This window comes from Porites lutea, chromosome 11, assembly GCF_958299795.1.
Source record: "Porites lutea chromosome 11, jaPorLute2.1, whole genome shotgun sequence".
Lineage (NCBI taxonomy): Eukaryota > Metazoa > Cnidaria > Anthozoa > Scleractinia > Poritidae > Porites > Porites lutea.
In genome coordinates this window covers 22,136,562-22,160,008 of record NC_133211.1, presented here as the reverse complement: position 1 = coordinate 22,160,008, position 23,447 = coordinate 22,136,562, and the positions used below count along the sequence as shown (strand labels likewise).

Here is a 23,447-nt window from a genome sequence, read left to right as displayed (position 1 = left end):
AGCGATTAGGGAATGTCTGCTCCTCGGAAACCATGGGAAGGAGCAGTAGTAAACACAAGGTCTAGTGTAGTGCCGTTTGATTTTCCATCTCGCCTTCCATTAGGAGCTGGACCCCCTAGATTGAATGCACTTCGCGATCGTGACTTGGGGAAAATGACGAGTTCAACTTCGGAGTCAAGAAAACCTCCACCGTTGCCTCCAAGACCTCAAACACAGAGATCAAATGGGGGATTAATGTATGGAGGGTCAAGATACGGTAAATATCTTCCACTTCAATGCAAACAATAATATCAAGAAGTTTCCATTACAATAGTTGCACAATAGTTGTACTTTGACATCTTAATCTTTGAGAAGCACACTTTAACTCCTAATATATAGTGGCCAATGAAGAATATTGTCAAAATACCAAGTACCTTTTTTTAAAAAAAATCATATTAAACCATAATCAGAAATATAAGGTGCTACACGTCCATGTGAATGCTGACATCATAGTATTTTTGTATAGGTAACAGCATGATTTGTAGCGATATTTGGCATAAATACCACGAGTGATATTTCAAAATTGTTATACGTAATTTAATTCGAGACGATTTTGAAATATCACAAGTGGTATTGATGCCAAATATCACATACAAATCATGCTATTATTTGTTTATACCACTACCCGCAAAAGGTTTTGTAATTTTCACATGTAGGTATTTCAAATTAAGCTGAAATACCACTGCTCTAAGCCAATCAAATTGCAGAAGTTTCTCCTGTAGTAGTATAATCAGTCAAACACCACTTTTTTCAACACCCGCTTAATATGGACACCTCATTATTACAGACAGTTTAGTTTGTCCTTGGGGAAAGAAAGCTGTTACATTTTCGCTTAATTCAACCCGCTTAATATGCTAATTTGGACACTTTCTATGGCCCCCTCAGTGTGCATATTAGTGAACTTACGCAACAGGGCGGGAGGGGAAGGAAGACAGCAAACCTTTTGTGACAAGTGGACAATAATTTTGTTTGTAACAACTTTTTCGCCAAACTTCACCTTGTTTTGCCGTCCTCTTCTTTCTGCTATCCTGTTGCGTAAACTCACTAATAATGGGGTATGACAGTATTAAAATGAATGTATCTTTTGGAAACAATTATTGACATTTTAATTTTAGAAAAGTAACTTATGTTAAATAAAAATTTGGAATTCCAGGTTATGGAAGTGGTATGTATGGAGGCTATAGCGGGATGTATGGTGGTGGATTTGGGGGTGAGTATAACTACCCGGTAGTATTGTTGGTAGTTCATCATAACCAGCTCTTGTTAACCAAGTAAATTGAAAGACATTTTACCCTTTAACCGGCAAAGTTCCTGACAGGAATTTTATTTCTGGGATAAATATGCTCGTATTTTGACTTCAACTTCTGTGTTTCAATTCCTAACCCCCATAACCTATGTAGCAAAATGTTCAGCACAAAACAGCCCATCAAGTGAACTAGCCTGTAAATAGACATGTTTTAATCCAACTCCTTTTGTGATTTTTTTCAATTTCAAACTTGAAGGTGACTACTGGAGAAAAATTGCTGCTTTCTTCATAGCAACTAGCCATTACAATGCAATAAACAGTCTCAATACCACTGCTAACCATACTGCTTCAGATTCCCAGCTTTTGTTTGCTTGTAATCCTTTTTTGGCCACAAAGAAAGTCTCATTTCTACAGTGGATTGAAAAAGATGAAACATTCAAGGGAATTTGTCTTGACAAAATTGAGTTACACATAGTTGAAATAGCCAAAACTACTATCTAAAATCATAGTAAGAGTTATTAGCAAAAATACCAGTCAACGGATGACAACTGAATAAGCTGGTTCCAAATATCATGGAGATGGGAACATTTTTATGTATGCAAATTACAGACAAATTATTTAAATTCTTAAACAATTCATTTGGATCAAAAGCTGTTTTTTAAGCTGATCTGAGGAAGTTTATTATTATGATGATTATCTTTATTACAATGAATTAGTAAAGCAAGTAATTACAAAACTAATGCTGTTATTGACTAATTAATAATGATTTACTGATTATTAATCCTGCTTGTTGAAAAATTTTTTTGGCTTAGTCAATAAAAGAGACTCTAAGGCTAGCATGTGCCAGCAGCAAAGCAACTTTCTTTGCATTTTCATTGGGGTGTAAATGTAAGATGATTGCATCTCACAGTACCCTGGGTTCCAGAGGATATATTTTTTTATCAATACTGATGGTTCACGGCGAATCCACGCCAATGAGGTGCAAAGTGCCGAGAAAAAAAAATAACTCCAGGTCACAGGAGTGATGAGTCTCATTTCCTTGCCATTTTTGGGATAATGTATCTCATCAAACCGGTTTGGAGCTGATGTGCATGTTTGTTCTCATTGACGCTGACAGCTGAGATTTGATCTTACGTGACTCTGAGTCTGATCTGCAATGCATGAAAAAAGAATTGCACAAAAGCTTATTTAGAAAGGAAAGTGCTATTAAAAATTGTCACAAATTGTTTTCCAAAAAAATACACTTCACGTTTTAAGTATATAAACAGGACAGGGGTCAGCTGAGAAGTACCCACTCTGTATGTTTTTAGAAGTGAACAGGATAAAAAGAATTTCTGGTCGGCGACTCTTGTATTACTGTACCAGGTCAAACTAAATATCGCCAGGCAAAACGGCCATGCCAAATAAAACATCATTCTGCTGCTTTTTTTAGCCAATAAACCGCACCGCAAACTATCAGGAATTAGGACAAAAGAAAAACCTTTTGCACCCAGGGTACTATCCGTGGAAATGCAGAACTGAGCCTAGCAATACAAAACATAGCCGGAAATCCAGGAAATCATCACATTCATTCAGAGTACGTCCTTTGGTAGGAAAAATTTAAACAACGCTTCTTCCACGAGGAATGTTGATTCAGTTGTTGGATGTTCTGTTAATTTATTTCGAATTTTAGCCAAGGATTGCTTAGCCACACTTTGAAAAGGAAACGTGAAAGCCGAGGTCTCTGAATAACAACCCGGGATTATATTGTTTGTTATGAACATTGCAATTGCGACTGGTTTTTAATCTCATGCAGTGAAGTTTTTCGATGCAGCCAATCAAGGTCACTGTTACAGTGTTAATTCCCTGCGGACATGGGGGTAACCAGTCGATGACCCAGTTCAGATTCTGAACAGATTTCTCGCATGGAAATGAGGTTGCTTGCTTGTGTGACCAGAGGTCCAACTTGGGAGCCTTATCAAACTGAAAGCACAGTTTATTTCTTATTAGGTATCTTGAGAATGGACCTCTGAAGCCAGGGTAATCTCACAGTAACATAACTAATAAACATTGATATTATTATACCTTATAAATAGTGCAGTACTGTAATAAGAAAAGATAATCCATACATTATCTATTTCTTTGAGCAGCTGTTTAACTTTGAGAACCATGTACAATAATAATAATATAAAAAAATTGAATAAACTTTGTTTTATTGCCTTTCCACTCCAGGCTATGGAATGTATGGAGGAGGCTATGGAAGTTATGGTAGTTATGGCAGTTATGGAATGGGTATTAATCGATTTGGAAGCTCATTGAGCCAATCAGGCTCAAGCTCATTTGTGGGACGTGCAGAGGAGAGCAGCAGGGCAGCATTTCAGTCCATAGAGTCAATAGTTCAGGCTTTTGGCTCGGTAGCCATGATGCTAGAATCAACTCACTTTGCCATGCATAATACATTTCTTGCTGTTTTGAGCATGGCAGACCATTTTAGTAGACTCCGCACTCATTTGGTTAGTGTACTTGGAGCGTTTACCTTATTTAAAGCCATTCGTTACATCTTTAGAAAGATCCGTACCTTATTAGGTTTTACGCAAAATCATGGATTGGAAGAAGAGTTGTGGGATAAAGCAAAAACAGCAGTTGTTCCATCCAGTGGTCAAGGTGGCAGTGATTCTAAAAAGGCATTATCATGGCCCATTTTGTTATTTTTTGGGGTTGTTCTTGGTACTCCTCTCATCATATGGAAGCTTTTACAGTCACTTATGAATGATGAATCTAACACAAAAGATTGGAAAACAGGTAATTATAAGCCTTTTATGGTATTATTAATTAATAACAAAATCTTTGTGAAATATCACTGCAATATTGAAACATCATGTGTTAGGTACACTTCAGATACGGCTGGATACAATGATATGTTGCCCCAATATACAATTGCGAACAAAGTTTCCAGGCAGCTGAGGCACAGCCTACAACCCCAGACAAAAGAAGTTTGGAAGGTTATACAACTCAATGTAGTTTATTTCAATTATGTTCAAAAAAATGGTCACCCCCCCCCCCCCCCCCCCCACTAATTCAATGGGATATAACAGAACAGTTTTGCACACAAACACTTATGTCTTTGTTCAACATTGGGTGGGGTAAGAAGGAAAGAAGAGGTAAAATGTAACATAAATGAACTCAAGTAAATGGTGAAAGAGTTCTTAACAAAATGTCATCTACTTTTTGAGGAATATCTGCAAAACAAATTCTGTTTATATAAATTTATGAAACCATGCTGAGAAACAGGAAAATGTTTCAAATAACTCCATGAGGAAGAAAGATGGTTAAGAAGGATAATAAAAACCTGTTGGATATGGTTTTTACAGATATGCAGACCTTGGACTGAGGCTGCTATCCTCAATCCATAATTCTTTACATCAGTTAATATTTTTAAATTCCTGATTGTCAAAATTAATTTTACCTGTTGTTACCATTCTGCAGGGGAAGGAGATCATGTGATTGCAAGAGCAGAGTATGACTTTGATGGTGAAGGAGAAGATGAATTATCTTTCCGTACTGGCAACATTCTGCGACTTGCTCCCAAGGGCAAACAGCCGCGTATCAGAGGATGGCTTCTTGGTACAGTTGATGGCGCCACTGAAGGCATTGTTCCTGCCAATTATGTCAAGGTTGTCTAAGCCTTTGCATTTTATCATAAATTATCTAAATTCTCTCTCTAGACCTTGTGTAACTTAAAAGTGTTTGTGAAATATCACAGGAATTTTTCTAAGGTCTTAACCTATTCCTTTGAATATGTGTTGATTTATGATTTTTTTCACAGCTTTTTGTACATAAAAAACCACATTCATTTCCAACTTTTAGTTTTCATGACAATTTAATTTATTGTATTTTGAGAAAGAAAAAGGAAAGGGATTTTTCTAAGGTCTTAACCTATTCCTTTGAATATGTGTTGATTTATGATTTTTTTCACAGCTTTTTGCACATAAAAAAACACATTCATTTCCAATTTTTATTTTTCATGACACTTTAATTTATTGTATTTTGAGAAAGAAAAAGGAAAGGAATACAGAAAAAGTTAAAACTGTGGAAAATTTCATGTATCATTACCTGTTCCCTAAGGACGACTTCTGTAAGACAGACACAACCTTGGTATGGACTCTACAGAGTCCATAGGACAAGATTAACTATAGCACAGGTAGCCCAAGCTCAAAATATGAACATCAGCATTGTTGTATAACTTTCAAAAAGTATAAGAATTTGTATAATGAGGAAAATGATTGTTTCTGTAACAATTAATTGAAAATCGGGTTAATCAACTTACCAAATGAAAGAAACAAAAACTTATAGTGAAGTTAGGTGATTTACATGTATATTTAAATCCCTTCATTCGTAGGTTACAGAAACAATCCTTTTTTCCTGACACACACCAATCACATCCCTCAAAACCAAGAAAGGAAATTTTTGAACTAAATGTCGGTGTAGCATGGTTTCATGACTTCATATGGAAACAAAAACTTTTAGAGGAGTGTTGTGTACACAAATGACCTGTCAAAATCAAATCAACTTGCTTGCAGTTTTTTCGATTTGGAAAGGTTATTTGCATATGATGAACACGTTTATTGGCCAATCAGAGATGGTTTTTTCAGATTCTTCCAGAGGTTAGTGATCCTTGGTGCTGTACCAAAAGGATCGCAGCCTCTTGGAACAAGATTGGATACACACCCATATATTTCAAAGGTTATGCAACAGTGCCCATGCTCTACATATTTTGAGCTAAGGCAACCTGTAACTATAGTGTCTGTCTTAGAGTTGATTGTTATTATAGGTATTTCTTTTGCCTTAGTATGACTGGGTTTTCTTTTGTTTCTAGAAGATGCTTATTTACACGCTTACTTTGGGCTTCTTGTTCTGGCAGATTTTAGGTCTTCGTCGTGGTAAAAAGAAACCAAAAGATAGCAAACAGGAAAGCAGAGAAGAACCATCATCAACATCAAAAAAAGACCAAACTAGGAGTTCTGAACCTAATATGGATCAGGAATTTGACACTATAACAGAGAAAACAGATAGAAACAGTTTGATACCTTCGCAGAACTTACTCACTGACGAGTCTTCAACTGAGAGAACTCTTGTAGATGATGATCTTTTAGATACTGACTTTTCAAGTTTTAATGAAGGACAAACCTAATCAACAGCTGAGTCAGATGCTGATAAAGAGTTGTTGTGTGTGGTATATGGAAGTCTCTGTGAAGCTTCAAAACATTGTGGAACAAATAATTAAGAATGAAACTATAGGGTGAAATTAATTTAACCGAAATTTTTGTTTTGAACTACAAAACATACCCTTAATACGGACACCGAAGAGGCCATAGAAAGACAGTGTCCATATTAATGGGTTGTCTGTATTAATTGGGTTATCATGTGGCACAAAATTTTTGCGTGTTCTTATTTTTGCAATTTTTCCAGCGATCCGCTAAAATAGGTTCCCACAAATAAAAATTACCGCAAACATGTTTCCCGCAAAAATTTACTCCAGAGTATAAATTATATTCTCTAACTTAAATTCATTACACAAAATTACAGTACTAAGAAATCGTGTCTGTTCAATTACAACTTTTCTCTTTCGTTCAGAAACGAAACGGTATACACTGAAATACTGGCTTTGCATAGGGTACACACACCGTAGTATATTGTTTGAAAATATGTATTTCTTAATCCTATTGCACGCACTTAACAAAAACAAAAATATTATCAAGGCAGGGCACTGGGTACTTTCTGAAAATCATAAAAGTTAATTCCCAGCAAGAAAAACCAATCTGTCCTAATCGCAAAAATTAGTTCGCACAAAGCACAAAAATTGCCCATCCACAAAAATAAACTCCCGCAAAAAAATTTGTGCCACAAAGTAAATTAAGAGAAAATGTGAGGCTTACTTTCCCCAGGGGCATGGACAACTGTCTGTAATAGTGAGGTGTCCATATTAAGCAGGTGTCATTAAAGCATTAGCCTGCCAGCAAGCTCTCCATTTGGGGGAGTTGTGAGAAGTCATGTGATAACTTGTCTTTGGTGGATGGTTCCCTGCTGGAAATTTGTCATCGCACAAATGTAAAGCTTGAAAGCACCTGTAAATGCTACACGAACCTTTCTTTACAGATACTGCAGACAGGGTTCCACTGAAAACAGTTCATCTGCTCTCAATGATGCCATCTTTATAAAACTTCTTCCTCTATAATATGAACACCTCTAAAACACAAACTCTTAATGGCTCTGTCTTCTTGGTGCCCATATTATGGAGGATTGACTGTGTTGAATACAGAGGGTATACTTTTTACTTTTCCTTTGATCATGTTAAGGATGGAGTTCTCACTCCATGTAAGGTAATCTGGATTCGGGAATTCAGAAAGTTTTGCTTTTGGAGTCTGCAATCTGGAAAAGTTTTGCCTGCGGAATCTGGCAACATGGCCTTTGGAATCCATAATTCAACTCAAGGAACCCTGAAACCCACAAACAATGGAATCTGGAATTCAAGTTCCACTGACAGGGAATCCAGAATCCTGCACCTGGAATTTGGAATTCAGCATGGAATTCAGAATCCAATCCTGTATTTGATTACCTTACATACATGCAGGGTGACAGTCCTGTTAACTCCTCCTAGTTCCTGGATATCCTTTGTACCAGTGTCTCTTAATTCCTTTGTTCAGGTGAAACACTTTTGAGAGATTTGAGGGACCTTAGCTTTTAAATGATCAAAAGTTCTGGAAGAACCGTGATAGAAACTCTTTTTAAATCTCCTTGGTGTTAGTGATTTCCCAACTTTTTTTTTCCACAAGAAGTGAATCAGGGCTGTCATTAAGAGGCAGGGGCAAGGGATTTCCTTTGACTACTAAGAGCGTGGCCCCCAGCTACTTTCATAGGAAAATAGAAGAAAAATAGAACCAAAAGAAATCCCTAGCTGGTTTGATTCCCAGCTAACTTGAAATCTTAGTGACAGCCCTGATGTATTATACATGATTAGTGAATAATATCATCGAATTCAAAGGTGCAAATAGTTAATCACTACAACGAAAATTAAAGCTGCTAGTACTTAGATTTCAGCAGCTATATATTTTGAATAGTGTTTATGGAAAATACGAATAAAAAATGCTTACATGTAAATTTCACACAGGTGTATCATGATCTTAAAAAAATGATAAACTTGCCCGAGATTAATAAACTTACCCAAAGAAAGAGACTTATAATGAAGTTTCATATGTACAAGTACATACATAATTTTATCTGTACTAGCGCAGTATTTCTGTGCTATACCTTTAAGAGTTAAGAAAAGAGAGATGATTTTTTAGTGATCACTATTCAGAAAGAAAAGAGGGGAAAGGGAGTTCAAAATTCACAAAAAGGTTATGGATTTTGCATAATTTTTTTGAGGGGGAAATCAGGTTGTCTGGGGGAAGGCTTTTGTTCCCTTTTGAATATTTTTGCCTTAATAAATTTTATCTGCTTGGCTATTAAAACCAACTTCAATATTTCACTTCTCCACAAAAGCAGAAGCACAGTTCCTCATTCACTGGGGAGCTCCCTTGCAAGCTGATAGACCTGGGGGAAGAGGGCAGTCAACAATGTCTTACGGTCAAGATTTGTCCAGTGCCATGTAAGGGTAGCCTGAATTGATGTTATTGATTAGTAACACCTGAATCAAATTTTCAAGCTTGCAAATGATTGCGTTTGGGGGAAAAACCAGTTTATGTTTTATGTGCTACTGTAAACAATGTAAAAATGCAAAGGAAGGTTAGATAAAGTTTTTCTTTTTTGCTTTTTAATAGCATTATTTCTTTAATCTGAAATATTAACAATTTTTGAAAAGATGGAGATCAGGGATCGGTTGGATATTAAATGCCTTTAAGGTCTTAATTCAGCATTCAAGGTTTAGCTCTACTTCTTGTTGACAAATAGAAACTTTTCAGTCTTTTTTGTGTAACTGCAACAAGAAACCGCAGGCAGATGAGTATGCCTCTCCAGACACATACATTCTACCTTTAGTTAGCACGTTGCAGTAAGCACTATTTCAATCATAATTTTTGTATGTTTGGCAATAAACTGGCGAAAATTTGAGCACAGAGAGATCTAAAATGCGAGTACACTATACAAGTCTGTCTACTTGCAGATGGTTATACGATACTCCACATCATACAATATGTCACACACTGTTCTACAACAATTTTGCCACATTGCAGAAACTTCTGTGATACGTAAGGAACACAAACATTTTCCCCAGTTTTTCAAGTATTTTTTTAATTTGAAGGTCAAATGCTTCTGTTTTGGAATCTCTTGGATACTTTATAGTATGTGTCATTTATGCAACATTTCAAAACAAATGATGGCTGAATTACAAAGGTGGTAGATGCATAGCTCAATACACCACACTATTATAAGAAGTCAGCCAATTACACACTGTATGGAGTTTTGTGGGAGAGGAGGGATGCATTAAATTTCTTCTGATATTTCCTCTTCATCAGGGTTGTCATCATCACCATCTACTTCAGCATTTTCCCTTTCAAGTCTTTCCATTTGTTTGGCAAGCTCAACTTCATCACTTTCTGTCACCACTTTAGGCTAAAACAGGAAAAAAAATGTTAAATTCATTACTACGGCAAAAGAAATAATTATGCCTAGTTTAATCATAAACTCATAACTGAAATCAAACATAACATAAAGACCCCAGTTGACAATCCTGCAGCTCACTCTTTATGAGGCATTAGCATATTAGCCATGTAGCTCAACTTACTATTACTAGGGTTGTCATGCCTAGCTCATAGCCAGAGAAGAAATCCGTGGTTGCATATTTTGCCTTCAGAGCTCTAAATACTGGGTTGTACTGCCTCCCCGATTGCACAAATGTCAAGCTGATGCAACTTGTGCATTTTGAAACTCAAGCAGGATTGCCATTGGTATGCTTCAGGACATCTACACACAGTAAGTCAAGTCAGCTGGTTTCAAAATACAGCAACACCCTAAAGTAAGTTGACAGTATTAACTCGATCGACCTGAAAACACGATTCTCATGTCTCAAAATCATTTGAGTTTCCACTAGATGCAAAATCAAGTCTTGATTCTCAAGTCTCAAAACTCAAGTTTTGTGTTTCGAGTTACAAGAAAGTAGCATTTTTTAATATTCATCACTTGAAGGGATATTGAGCACAAAGATACTCATGCCTCTACAGTAAAAAAGAGCCAAACTCTCTCATACACGTAACTCAGTAGCAGCTTGCCTTTCCACTACTTCCGGGCCAGTTGGTTTTGACTCAAAGATGCTATTGGGAGGAATTACTTACTGCGACTTTTTCATTGAAGTCTCCACCATATTTCTTGATGGTAGTTTTGATGGCTTCCACTGCTAAAGTCAAACCTTTGAGGCCATCATCTCTATCCAAGGTGGTCGTGGTTATTACATACAATGGAGCTGCTATCAAATTTATCTGAAGAGGAAAGGAAAATGATTTGGTACAATAAAATTTTAGCCTGCAGTGTGAATATACACTTATAAAACCTTTAGGTTTTGCGAGTTTAACTTTTTACTTTGGGCTTATGGCAAATCCCTCATTTGGCCTTTAAAAAATTTAACTAAAATTCCAACAAACTAAACTTAATTTTAAGTCAAGTCTACTTACTAGCTTGAAATTGACGCAAAATGACACAATTGTGAAGAATAACTACTTCACTGCTTTCACAACAAAAAAGGTATAAATTTGATACTTCAAGTTAAAAGTTCCGAGTTTCACTACTTGCACACAACAAGGAAGTAGATTTAAATTATTAATAAAAATCTGAAAAATGTGGAGGTGTGTGAAAGAAAACCGTGAATCAAGATAAAAAGAGGTGACACAACTATAGTCTTCAACAGAAACCAATTTGACATACTGTGAAAATACAATGAGGATACTATGAATTATTATAATATTGGTCATAACAAACCTTAATAGGAACATCTTCTGAGGAGCATTTCAGTCCCTCAAGTAAGGAATTCTTCACAGCATCGATACCATCATAAGCATAACATGACACTTCCACATCAGCACGGACCTTGACAGCTTGAGGAGTAAGCCTTCTCTTGATATTAGTTAACAGAGTTGATTTAGTTTTCTCATCCAGATCCAGCTCATCTAGCACTGTTGGATCGCTGAACAAAGAAAAGTCATGTATATTTATGTTTAAAACACGGCACAATTTACATGTAACTCAATACAGTTTATTCAAGGCATTATGTTTACATCAAAGGAGATTTTTCTGCAAAATATTTCTGGATTTATCACACTTAGGGTATTCCAATTTCCAGGCATTTATGTTACAGGTCAAAACTAAAATTCAGGTTAAAATCTTTTAGCCTAGGTTAATTCACTATTTCCTTTGTCTCCTAGCCCTAATTCATGAAAAGGAAGTAAAGAATAGGTTTAAAAATTTTAACCTCAATATAATTTTGACCTGTAACATTTACACACATCAATAAATCTGATAACACTGATTTGGAAACAAAGTATTATTTTACTTTAGATTCTAGATTCAAAACCTCTAGACATGCAACCAAATTAGGACATTTTAATGCCAGATTCATGCATCTGCAGGCATGCTGAGTTAATGGCAAAATGAATCCAAAAAAATCTCATCTACCATAAATGCAGCCTTAGTGCAGTGGAGCCCTACCTAGTAACCACTCCATTACTGTGAACAATGACCCTTTTTTTCTGGGCCCCGGACAAAAGTCAAAAAATGATTTTATTTATATTTGGCGTGCCAATAAATGGGTTGCAAGGAGGAGGAATAGATGATGAGTTTTATCTGACCACCTTCAAGGAATATGGAAATCAGATGAAACATTCTTGATTGTTTTGTTATGGTAATACCAAAAACTTAAGCTTATATAAGCCCTGGCCTTATGCAACATGTATTAGGGTTTTAGAAGCACTTATAAATAGGAGAACAGGGGGTAGGGGGTGAGGGCTTAAGCTTCAACATTTCCAAAAAATGAATTCATTTCAACACAAACTAGAGGAGGGCTTATACTTTGGTGTATTTTTGTTTGTTTACAGGTAGATGGGCCAATACTGCGGGGAGGGGATAGCCTCCAAAGCAGACATTCATAGGGTCGGCCACGCATTCCTGCCGTACTAATGGTAATGTCAGCTGAAATGAAGAGCCACTTCCATTGTTTGGCTGTTCGCTTTTGTTTGAAGAAACCAATCAGCATTGACTGATTGTGATGCATGAAGCCAACCACATGTTGTGAAGGAAGGGAAATCGACACATGTGGTTCGCCTCTGGAGTAATTTTCGCGACAGCAAAAATAACCAAATCAAAATATCCATCATATTCCATGTCCTCATTCAACTCTTAAGAATTAAGGTTATCAATTCAGAGCGATTTTTGATTCAGTGCTATCAACATTTCAAAAAGGCCTAATCAAAACCGCAATTTCATCTGCAAGGCGCGAGGTCTGCACATGTTTTCCACCGCTCAGTACAAACTGAACCAAGCCGATAGTTGCCCGCTAAAGAAAAAGATACAGCAAAGAACAAATAACCGTACATTTTATAAGTACAAAAAGTCTAAAACAGACTTTCTTGTTAGATAATATTTAAAACCAGTTAAAATCCCATACCGGCTTAGAAATGTGGCCTTTACCCCTTGCAGGTTTTACTTCAAACATTTCCTTGCTTGTACACCCCTTGCATTTTCTTCACTGATATGGCGAAGGGACAAGAATACCAAGATTTGCCAGCTTATTGACCTGGTCTTTCATACTATTTACAAGTGGCAAAACCACAACCACAACATGGCCAGAAGCTTCAATAACTTAGTCGAAACCAAATTAATGAACAGGTGACCTTGCACATCCAGTTAAAAGATTTAAAAACACATCAATCTTCTTCTGCAAAAATTGGACCATGGCTTTTGTTTGATACGGTTTTAACGCCCTAATACCAAACGTTTCAGACATCAACACCACACCTAACCTTTTTGGTCCACTATCTAGTCCCGGGTAAACAAGAGTTTACCCAAAGTTGGAAAACAGCCTTTGATTGGTCCATATCTAAGAACGGAAGTGGCTCTTCATTTCAGCAGATGTTAGTGGGGCAGAAACGAGTGACGAACCCCTAACAAAGTCTGCATGGGAGGTTAGGGAAGGGAGGGAAGCTTACAATTATTGAAGTTTACAGTATACAAGCATTACAATACAACTGTCACAGACTTCAAGAGAGTGTCTGTTAACCTTACAACTTTAAATTGGAATGTGGGGGAGGGGGCAATGGAAATGCCTGCATGTATCTAAAATGGAATTCTTGCAAGTTGTGAAAATAAAAGCACCTACATGTTTTATGCTTGGGAACTTAAACAAATTGGGTAAGGCCTATAAGTGATCTAACTTCTTGACAGTAAGCAAAATTTTGAACAGAACTAATTTTGAACAGTTTTAATCAGGGGGGAGTGCCTTCTCTTAGTAAACACTAAAACAATCTAATTTATTGTAAGATGTTTTCTACTGACTCAAAAACCAGAAGATTTTATTTTGGGGTCACAGTCCAAGTAAATTTATGATATACATTTACAGTAAAATAATGTAGTTATTTTCAAAATTCTTATTTAATTAAGATACTTACCCCACAGCTAATTTGAAAACCTCATAAGAACTTCCTGGAGACTTGTACTTTTCATCAAAATACCACGCACTTTTCTCATACAGTTCCTCCAGCTGTTTATCTGTTTCATATCCCAAAATCTCTGCACAGTGTCTCAAAATACTGTAAACCTGAACAAAACACATAACTGTCTTTTTTTACATAACAAGAATCAAATGAGATGCAGGTACCATAACATGGCTGTCACCAAGGTCTGTGGGGTAAGGATTTCCCTCTACCACTATAAGTATGACCCTAGCTACTTTCATAGGAAACAAAAGAAAATAGAACCAAAAGAACTCCCTTAGCCTGTGAAAACAGCTGACATTTGGCGACACTACCACTGGTTTTCCTGCCAAATGACGTCTGAGAAACGAGTGCAGAAATTCCATACTGATGATGCATCACTACCCAGATCTGGGTATAGACCAGTATGGAATTTTTGCGCTCGTTTCTCAGACGTCATTTGGCGAGGAAAACCAGTGGTAGTGTCGCCAAATGTCGGCTGTTTTCTCAGGCTAGAACTTCCTATAATTCAATTCTCTGTCTGGTACTTGTCTTACACACTCATAACTTGAGATCTTTATAGTACAGCCCTGTTATGAAGACTGCTTATAAGACACAAATAGGACATATCCAAGTATAATATCCCTCGCTTGCTTCCTTTTCAAAAATATGGGTAAGTGCAAAGTTTTAGATAAAAAATAAGTAAAAGTTTTTATTATCAAAAGGATGAAATAACCAGGTAAAGAGTTTCGCTGGAATGGATTGTTTTTGAGTGTTCAAGGTTGGTCTCTGTTCCAATTAGCAGAATCTCATAAATATTGCACTCAAAGAAGATAAGATCTAAAATAATATTATTGTTCCAGAAGATTAGTTGGCTCTCGTTAACATCTTTTTTTTCATGATGTTAAAAAAAACTTTTTTTGAGTCATGAAACCTTGGTTTTTTTTTTCAACTTAGAAAATAGCCTATGCTATCTGTCAAATATTTGAACAAAAAAAGTTAATGTACAGTGTTGTTTTTAAATCTAAAAATAAATTCAGATTAAGATACATGTGGTTTCAGCCTAGTGTTAGCTATTCAGCAATTTTCCTTTGGTTCCGACTCTATTTAATCACAATCATGAATAATTCTTTATTAGGGCTAGAAGACAAAAGGAAGAATCAAACTAAGATGGTTTAAGCCATTTAAAAATTAATTTCAGTAAAAGTTTCAATGTATGTATAATTCAATTCAGGGTCCGTAGACTTTTTCTGCCAAAAAATTCAAGGACTTTTCAAGGACTTTCAAGGACCACATTTTTAAATTTCAAGCACCTTGTTTACTTTTAACACAGGTTCCAAATAAACTATAAAAATATTCTGATAATAATGGGCCTTTTTTCTTAATGACAACCATTTTTATAAAAATTTGTTTGTGAGTACTTAACAAAGAATTACCTTCCGTAACAAACAAGACAAAAATAGTGAAGATGCTTCTTATCAAATGTTCTGCTATTAAAATTCAAGGACTTTCAAGGACCAAAATGAACAAAAGAGAATTTTAAGGACTTTCAAGGACTTGAAAAAGGACCCTTATAATTCAAGGGTTTTCAAGGATTTTCAAGACGCGTACAAACCCTGTTCACGTATTTATAAAAATAGATGAAATACAAATAATACAAGTAAATACATCAGTTGTATCACATACTGTTTTGGCTTTTGTAAACTTTTCCTCACATTTCTTGATTTCTTCGGGGGAAACTCTTCTCTTTGACAAGTCAATGTATCCTGCAAAGTAGTCCAGTCATAACCTAAAATTTTTCTCCACTTTAAATGTTCCAGGATCTTCTAATACTAGGTTGCCAAAAGTTGCCATTCTGACCACAAGCCAAATTTTTTCTCAGCAGTTCCAAGTTTCAAACTTTGGTGGTGCTTGTAAATAGCTAACTGGTTTGTTTCCTGCCAGATGGAATTCTTAACACCGTTATGTCGATTTTTAATTACCATATTTCTTCGAACAAGCACCCACGCTCTAATAAGCACCCTCTCCTAAATAAGCACCCATCTGCTAGGCTATAATATCAACCAAACACTCCCCTTGAATAAGCCCCCCCCCCCCCCTGTCCTCCCCATACTTTTCTTAAAATAATATTAGGGATAACAGAGAAATATGAATATCTGCATATTATTGACAAGGACTCAAGGATGATGAGATAAACAATGCATACTGATACATTTCTGTGTTAAGTGTTCAATGGGACTATGGTATGCTTGATTATGAATACTGTTATAACAAACATAAGACTGTTAAGATTTGGCAAAAACATTGTTACACTTCGTGCAAAGAAAAACTTAATAAATGCCCCACTTGATTACGAGTCCTCCTTCCAAAAAGCGCCCATCCTTTTAGTTGTCATTTTAAATAAGTGCCCAGGCGCTCACTCAAGCAAATACACTATTTGCTTCTTTCAAAATTTGCTCAGCCTCTCTGCTGTGAATGTTGAAGGTCAAATCAGTTCTCAGGTTAAACCAGTAATTAACCGACCAGGCTTAATTTAGTACAGTCCTAAAACTAGTAATCAGTAATGATATTTAGCAATTATTAAATGAGGCAGAGACAAGGTAGTCTTCCACCAAGGACATCTTTTTTGCTAGTTCTACCAAAACAATGCAATCTCATCCCCAAGGCTTCTCAGTTGCCATGCCTTTTTATGAAGGTCGTCCCACAACATTGACACAATTATCTGGAAAATTTGGTATCCAACCTAGCCTTCCAAATTGGGTCAATGCTGCCTGGTTATGAGGAATTAGGCAGGGGTTTGAGTCAGTCAGATAGGGAGAAATATTTCGAATGAATAATAATGATAATATTTAATATAAGCTTAGTACAATAAGTCTTATACTTTTTCTTACCGTCGCCTTATTCTGAAGTTTTTAAATGAAGGTCACCACTCTAACACAGTTAATGTGTTTCTCTTTCATTAAAAAGTGTATTATTGTTGTCTCCACCAGTTTTAGCGTCAATTAAAACTCTTTTTAATGTGAGCTTACAATAATATTTGTAGGCTAAGCTTAAAGACGTGCACCTGACTATTAGTGCTTACTATTATCTATAAGTGGAAATCAAGATGGCGAGAGCGTCGGCATAATTCTGACAATTATTTAAGCGACAAACCTTTGTCCTTGTCGACACGAATGACTACCACACATTCGTTTCTACCGACTCTGATAAGTTTGTTGATTGAACGAATTCGCCTCCTCGACAACTCACTCAAAAGAATCATCCCTTCGATGTTGTTGTATTCGAGCAAATTGACATAAGCTCCCATCTCCGCGATGCTTCGAACATTGACCATCACTACATCGTCAATCTCTGGGTACTTATGTTTGTAAAATCTACAGCTGAAAGGCATTTTGGTAAAGAAATAAAGTGAGAAAGGTAAAAAATTTTTGGATCACTGTTCCACATGGGCAACAAACTGATGCAATAGCGAAACCGCTGACCATTTAGATAGTTGCGGTACCGGCACAGGTAACCCAAGCTCGAAAACGATTCTCTTCGTAGCTTAGTTGTATTTTTTTTTTCCTTTTCTGTGTGGTTCCGGAGCCGATTTATGGCCATTTTGTGGGTTTGTTGTAACCGGCGCAAAGAGAACAAACCGATTCCAATAAAAGTTAAATGGCCATAATTCGAATCGGGAATAAGACGAAACAAGAACGCTCTTACAGTAACTTGATAGACCTTGTTACGGTTTTCGACGCCATCTTGACGAGTAGGCAAACGTGTGAGAAATTGCAGTGTTTGTAAGAGAATCTAATGTCGAATAATTTCCGTGAAACGGCTGTTCCGAAAAAAAATATCAATTGTAAACTAAAGCTACAAAGCAAAGGATTGTCCTAAAAAATTTTGGAGGCGTACCTGTGCTTAAATTTCTCCAGAGGCTTGCTTTAGATTTTCCATATGTTTGTCTGTAATTTTCCCCGGACTTTCCTACAGACAAATGTATAGCAAATTTAAAAAGTGGTTCTAGGTCTTCTAGTGCAAGTAACGCTCTCAATTTTTTCCAGTAAAATCCTTAGGAGTGAAGCTTTAGTTTACAAATCATAATTTTTTCAGAACAGCTGTTCTACGGCTCTTGACGGAAATTATTCGAAATTAGATTCTCACTGACAAACGCTGTAATTTCTCGCGCGTTTGCCCACTCGTCAAGCTGGCGTCGAAAACCGTGACAAGGTCTATTCTCAGACGTCCGAGGTCTTTCGCGGTCCCTTCGCTTCCCGGGGAGGGAAGTAAGGGACCGCGAACGACCGCAGACGTCTAAGAATCAGGCTAGCTCTTACAGCGGCGTTCAGTCTCGCTTGCTTGGAGATTAGATCGAGAGGTTAGGAGGCGATTAATTCTACACGAAACAGGATTTACTCGCTAAAGGTTTTTTACTTCCTGCTTTATCGACGTCGAGTATTCTTATTTACTTTTTATTTGTTATTTTGAATTGATGTAGTACGCGTGTTAGCGACGACCGGAAATACATCTGCGGTCGAAGGCTATACGCGTGTATAAATACACAAAAAATCAAGGGCCTCGATTCCAGAGAAAGTGCATCATTGCCAGAGACCAGACCAGAGACCAAAAAAGTGATTTAGATGGCACGTCATTTCAATCATCGCCGAAAATAAACCCCATGCTCCTCACAACATCATTTGCGTACAATGAAAATTTACAACACCCGACCATGGCAGTTTTACTAAAAAATGTCTTCTTTTTTTTTTACCACTCAGTAGTGTTCACTTTTTCTAAAGTGATCAACCCTTTTAAGCGATAGAATTCGTGGATCGACATGTTTCGGAAAAGCTCTAAATTTAATCTTTCTCAGTTTCTTCGCAAAACAGGCAAGTACTTCATGGCTGAATGCCATATACACGAAGGCATTGTGGGCTTGTCGTGTATATGGCATTCAGCCATGAAGTACGCGCCGCAAAACATGCGTGGCTTCGGTCACGCAACGATTCTTATTCCCAGTTTCCACGATCTCCGCTAGGAACGCCTGGCACAATGATCCCCCTTTTGTGTCATAAATACGAAGAAAAACGGGTCACAGATTATGAGTCTCGCTGCTTACGCAAGCGAGACTAATAAACAAAACTGACTGATTTTCGAAGCCATTTAAAAACCCTAGGGGGGAGGGTACTCCTCATAATGGCCTATACGGGGAGGCTCCGCCCGAAAGTAGTTATTTTTTGAGGCTTCAGGAGCATGAAAGGGTAAGGATTTCACTAGTCGAAATATATGAAAGGGCAGGGAATCTGTCATTTCGGTCTGTAACAGATGACTTAAAAGGGATTTTGTGGCTGTGAAAAGGTCATGATCACGTTCTGATTTTATGATTTTTCATTATTCGAAAGAAAGTGCCTTTACAGCAGTTAAAAGGGATGAAAAGCCCTAAACTAGGTATGTGAAAGGGGTAGCATTCGTCAGTAGAAGGTATCCGAAAGGGGTACCTTCAAAAGTGGTATATGAAAGGGTAAGGGTTGGATCTCGGAGCGGAGCCTCCCACTGTAAAACTTTGTTGAGCACCCCCCGGGAACACAAGTAAACCGCCGTAAATCCAAATAACACTCTAATTGCGGTTGAGACTATTGATTGAATATTTTTTTGGTTAAAAAAAAAATCGCTTGGTATAGCTCTGGCCCTGAGGAAGGCTAAGTTCTGAAATATTGGCTCATAATAAATCAGCCCTTTGCCGTACTGCCAGCCCTGCATTCATTTTTGTTTCATTTTACACATCAAGTGACGCCTGGCTACAGTATCTCTTTAAGCAAAAGGAACCAGTAAGTTTTATTTTCCAGTTGCGTGGACCTCTGTTTTCAAACAGTTTTTCCTAAAAGCCATAATGTAGTCTTAAAATCAGGCAATTTAGTTAAACATGGTTGCTAACATTATTTCATTCTCACTGGCTACGTTAACTAGTAACAGCATTATCTTTCGCGATCTCAAGCCTTTCTTTTTCAATTCTTATTTAATCATTTTCAATATATAGGTTATATGTTCAGTGCTGGCGCGACTTTGCTTTGTGCGTTGACAATCTCCCATAAAAAAGTAAATTTCAGTAATCAACTTTTCAATGAAAACAAACATTAAAACTAACGGAAAACAATTTAGATTTTCCTTGCTGTTTACAACTTTTTGTCTCCAGTTTTTAATTTTTATTTAATGTATTATTAAAATCTTAACAAAAGAAGTTTAATACTGCCTTGTAAGTTTTTAATTTGCAAGAGATATGATGACGATTTTGGCCTTGTTTGGACAACGTAGAAATAACTCTTGAAAGCCCTTTTATCTAATCCAAACAGATTCGGCCTGACTTCTTTTAATGTTATCTTGAATTCACTCAGTCCTCGACAAAATTTTCCTTTAATTAAAATCCCGGCCTTGATGTTTTTTTTGTTACTACCATTATTGCATCGGAATAAAACAGGTGTTTCAAAGTTCTGTATTTCCTTGATAAGAAAACCGAATTCTCCAAACGTCCGCTGTTACACTGTAAGAGAGAACGGCAAACTTCTCAGTGCTTCTCAACCGTGAACCTACCTGTAGTAATCACGTGAAGCTTTATAAGTGTAAAATTGTAGAATGAGAATTAACAAAAGTAAATGACTGCAGCGAAAACTCTGTTTCCTTTCTTCTTCCTATTCAGTTGGCGCTTCGTGACTCCGTTTGTGGGAGGGTGCTGTGAATGTCATTCGAATCAGCAAATCCATGGCCACGAGAGAGTTTGCAGCGAAAAGAGCCGTAAAATTCCTGGAAGGAATTAGAGGCTATCTGATCCAAAGAAACAGTTCGTCACTCCCAGTTCTGCTTTGTATAGCCATTAACTGATTTGGAGATTCCCTTCTTTTCGATATAGAACTTGGAATGTGGCCCTTCGTCTAGGGAGAATTAACGAATTTATAAATTGATTGTTTTTTAATGGACAACTGTGATAGGTCTCCACTGATCCCTTTTTTCAAACGCAGAAACTTTTCAACAGTTTTTAGAAAACGACATATTAATATCGAACCCTTGTCACGCCTTGTAATATCCGCGTTTTTAACACTCTAACGCAGTCGACTATTATCACTATTGCTCTAGACTTGCTGTACTGGCGGTAGAAGGTAGGTAATGCGTATCTTTTCCGGTTCAATCAAATAATCCTTTTTAGACTCAGTCAAAACTTATCATCTAAATTCTTAAAACTCGTTTCAAGTTCTTTCATAAAAAGTGCCGCGCGAAATTTAGCTAAATTTGATTCTTGTTCTTTTTTCTTGTTTGCGGAATCTTTGTTTAGCAGACACTGTGACGTGACGAAAGTTTAGAGCTAGATGAAAATCAAAAGAATGCGTTTGTGTCGAAGGAAATCTGTTAAGACCGCCACGGTATAGCTAACCGGCTCCGCAGTCGATAGAGCGCTGGATAAGGAAGGTCAAGGGTTTGACCCCTGGGCTTGGGCCGACGTTTATCAGGTGTTAGTTTGACTTCCTCCTGGCTCAAAACTGAGCAATGAATTTACTGCCTTTGCAAACAGCTTGACCGTGCTTCGAGTGTTTCGGATGTCTTCATTTATCTCGTTTCTTTGACGTCACAGCACAAAAACGTGAATTTTCCCAGGGGGAATTATGACTTTGTGAAGTACGTAAATTTACGAAGAAAACTCTTTCTAAACTTACATGCGGTCCCTTGGTTTTTAACTTTTTACTTTTGACAGAGTAAGCGGCGGGGTTAGATCGAATAATCTCATAATTATTCCTGAAAATAATATAGTCTTACTCGTAAAATTACTCCTAAAGAATAAGTTATGCCTAATTCGTATAAACGAACTCTGATTGACTGGAGAATAAATTTCGTTCAGTGTTGAAAATATTTTCCTAGTTCGACAAATTTACTTGTGCAAGACTAAACAATGCCATTTTTCCTCTGAAATTCACTAAGGTCTTGTAGCTCTCCAGGCAAAACAAGATTCGCAGCTAGAACAATGTATAAATTAATTGTTATCTCGTCACCAGATCCTTTGGATCTTATGGCTGCGCTCGTCCGTAGTTATGCGCAATAGAGAAGAGCTCCTGGGGTCCAGAATGCACTGCTCATCCCTGCTTATCTGATTTGCACACAGTAGAAGCCGGGGTCGGGGGTAGGTATTCCGGATTTCAAGTTGCGGGGATTATCAAAGGATATTTTGGGGTTTGAAATTTTTGATTCCGGGCTTTTTCAGGGTAAGAAAATTTGGCAAGTGCTTTTTTTGGTTGACCTGATTTATAGCAATCTGAAATTCGTTGCAGTGCCCGCAGATCCCGGGCTCAGAGCTCTGCGAATAAAAACCAACCAAGGTTGTTGAGGCTCGGAAATTCGGCATGCGTGCATGGGATTCTTGGGGGGTTAATTTATTGTCCAGGAATGGGTTGTGTTGGAAGCCCCAGGGCTTTTCTGGGGGTTTTGATTTTCACCCCCATTCGATAATCCCCGTCACTTGAAATCCAGGGTACCCCCTGGGAAACGAAGCAGTTGTCGTTTGCCTTGAGTTGGATAGGAAAACAATTCTTTTCTGCAAAATTAACCCACATGTTTTCACAGCTTTAAGGGACTGTGCAATATTTACCTGGAGTTAGGGGGGGGGGGGGTGGGAAATGGGTGAAATATGCCCCAAAACTAAGTCATATCCCCCCTCTCATTAAGCAAAAATTAATTTCAACCCCCTCTCACATAATGATAATATTAAGGCTAGCCCCCCTGAAAAAAGTCTCCTCCCACTGATTCCCTCATACCTAGTTTACTATTCAGGACTTTCTGTCTGATTGAGCATTTTTTTGAAGCTTAATTTAATCATACCGTGTCTTTAAATGATTAAATTTGTATTGCTATTAAAATTTCAACAGTTGGGTTTTTCATTCTGCTAAATTATGATGCCATGTGTGCTAACATTGGCATCTTTCTTTTTCATTGAATAATATTGTAGTGCTACTTTTGCAACTTTTAATTAAAGTTTCCTGTTTTATTAAATCCTAGTGCAATAAACTAGCACTGTTTTAACATATATGACAGAGGCATTCCTCTCCTACTGCATGACAGATAGGAAAACAACAGTTCGTAGATCAGAACTCCTTAGAGTGACAAATTTGTCAGTTTTATTCCAATGTTAGTATTTATATTTGAACTTTAATAACTCTTCCACTACTTTTCCAGTTTGCAAAAAGGAATGAAAAAGTAATGTTCCCCCTGTATGTATTAAATTTTACATCCAACCCCCCCTCTCTCTTGTTGTCATTTTCTCCTAAGCCCCCCTAATTTTCCAACCCCTCCCCCTCCAGGTAATTATTGCACAGTCTCTAATTTGAGGCTTGCAATCTACTAGCAAGAAATGTTAAGGCCGAAACCATCAAAGAAAAGATGTTTACATACCAACTTGTTTCAATATAATTTTATTTGATAACAGCAAAGTCTGAAACAAGCATTTGATCCGAAAACGCGTAAAGTTCAATCAAACAGTTAAAGAAGGGAAA

The 23,447-nt window shown here is 37.1% G+C and overlaps 2 protein-coding genes across 2 annotated transcripts in view; one reads left to right on the top strand and one right to left on the bottom strand.

Annotated features, from left to right (window-relative positions):
- The window catches only part of LOC140952499 (peroxisomal membrane protein PEX13-like), an 8,514-nt gene extending 87 nt beyond the window's left edge, over positions 1-8,427 (top strand). The window contains exons 1-5 of the mRNA XM_073401922.1: positions 1-256; positions 1,193-1,249; positions 3,497-4,066; positions 4,751-4,938; positions 6,186-8,427. The exon at positions 1-256 is cut by the window's left edge and continues 87 nt beyond it. Of these exons, the coding sequence (XP_073258023.1) occupies positions 13-256; positions 1,193-1,249; positions 3,497-4,066; positions 4,751-4,938; positions 6,186-6,455 (1,329 nt within the window). The 5' untranslated portion in view covers positions 1-12 and the 3' untranslated portion in view covers positions 6,456-8,427. The remainder of the gene's footprint in view (positions 257-1,192; positions 1,250-3,496; positions 4,067-4,750; positions 4,939-6,185) is intronic.
- Positions 8,428-9,055: 628 nt separating this feature from the next.
- On the bottom strand, positions 9,056-17,397 carry LOC140952501 (eukaryotic translation initiation factor 2 subunit 1-like). Its single transcript, XM_073401925.1, has 7 exons — positions 17,092-17,397; positions 15,625-15,704; positions 13,915-14,063; positions 11,234-11,438; positions 10,594-10,737; positions 9,750-9,874; positions 9,056-9,624 (listed from the first exon to the last, which is right to left on the bottom strand). The coding sequence occupies exons 1-7, from the start codon at positions 17,327-17,329 to the stop codon at positions 9,615-9,617; spliced, it is 951 nt and encodes a 316-aa protein (XP_073258026.1). The 5' UTR covers positions 17,330-17,397; the 3' UTR covers positions 9,056-9,614.
- Positions 17,398-23,447: the final 6,050 nt, after the last annotated feature.

Coding starts and splice junctions, on each gene's coding strand:
- LOC140952501 (XM_073401925.1), bottom strand. CDS start 17,329: ATGCCTTTCAGCTGTAGATTTTACAAACATAAGTACCCAGAGATTGAC. Junction 15,705..17,091: donor TCGTGTCGACAAGGACAAAG/GTTTGTCGCTTA, acceptor ACTACTTTGCAG/GATACATTGACTTGTCAAAG. Junction 11,439..13,914: donor GTTTTCAAATTAGCTGTGGG/GTAAGTATCTTA, acceptor TTCTTTGTTCAG/CGATCCAACAGTGCTAGATG.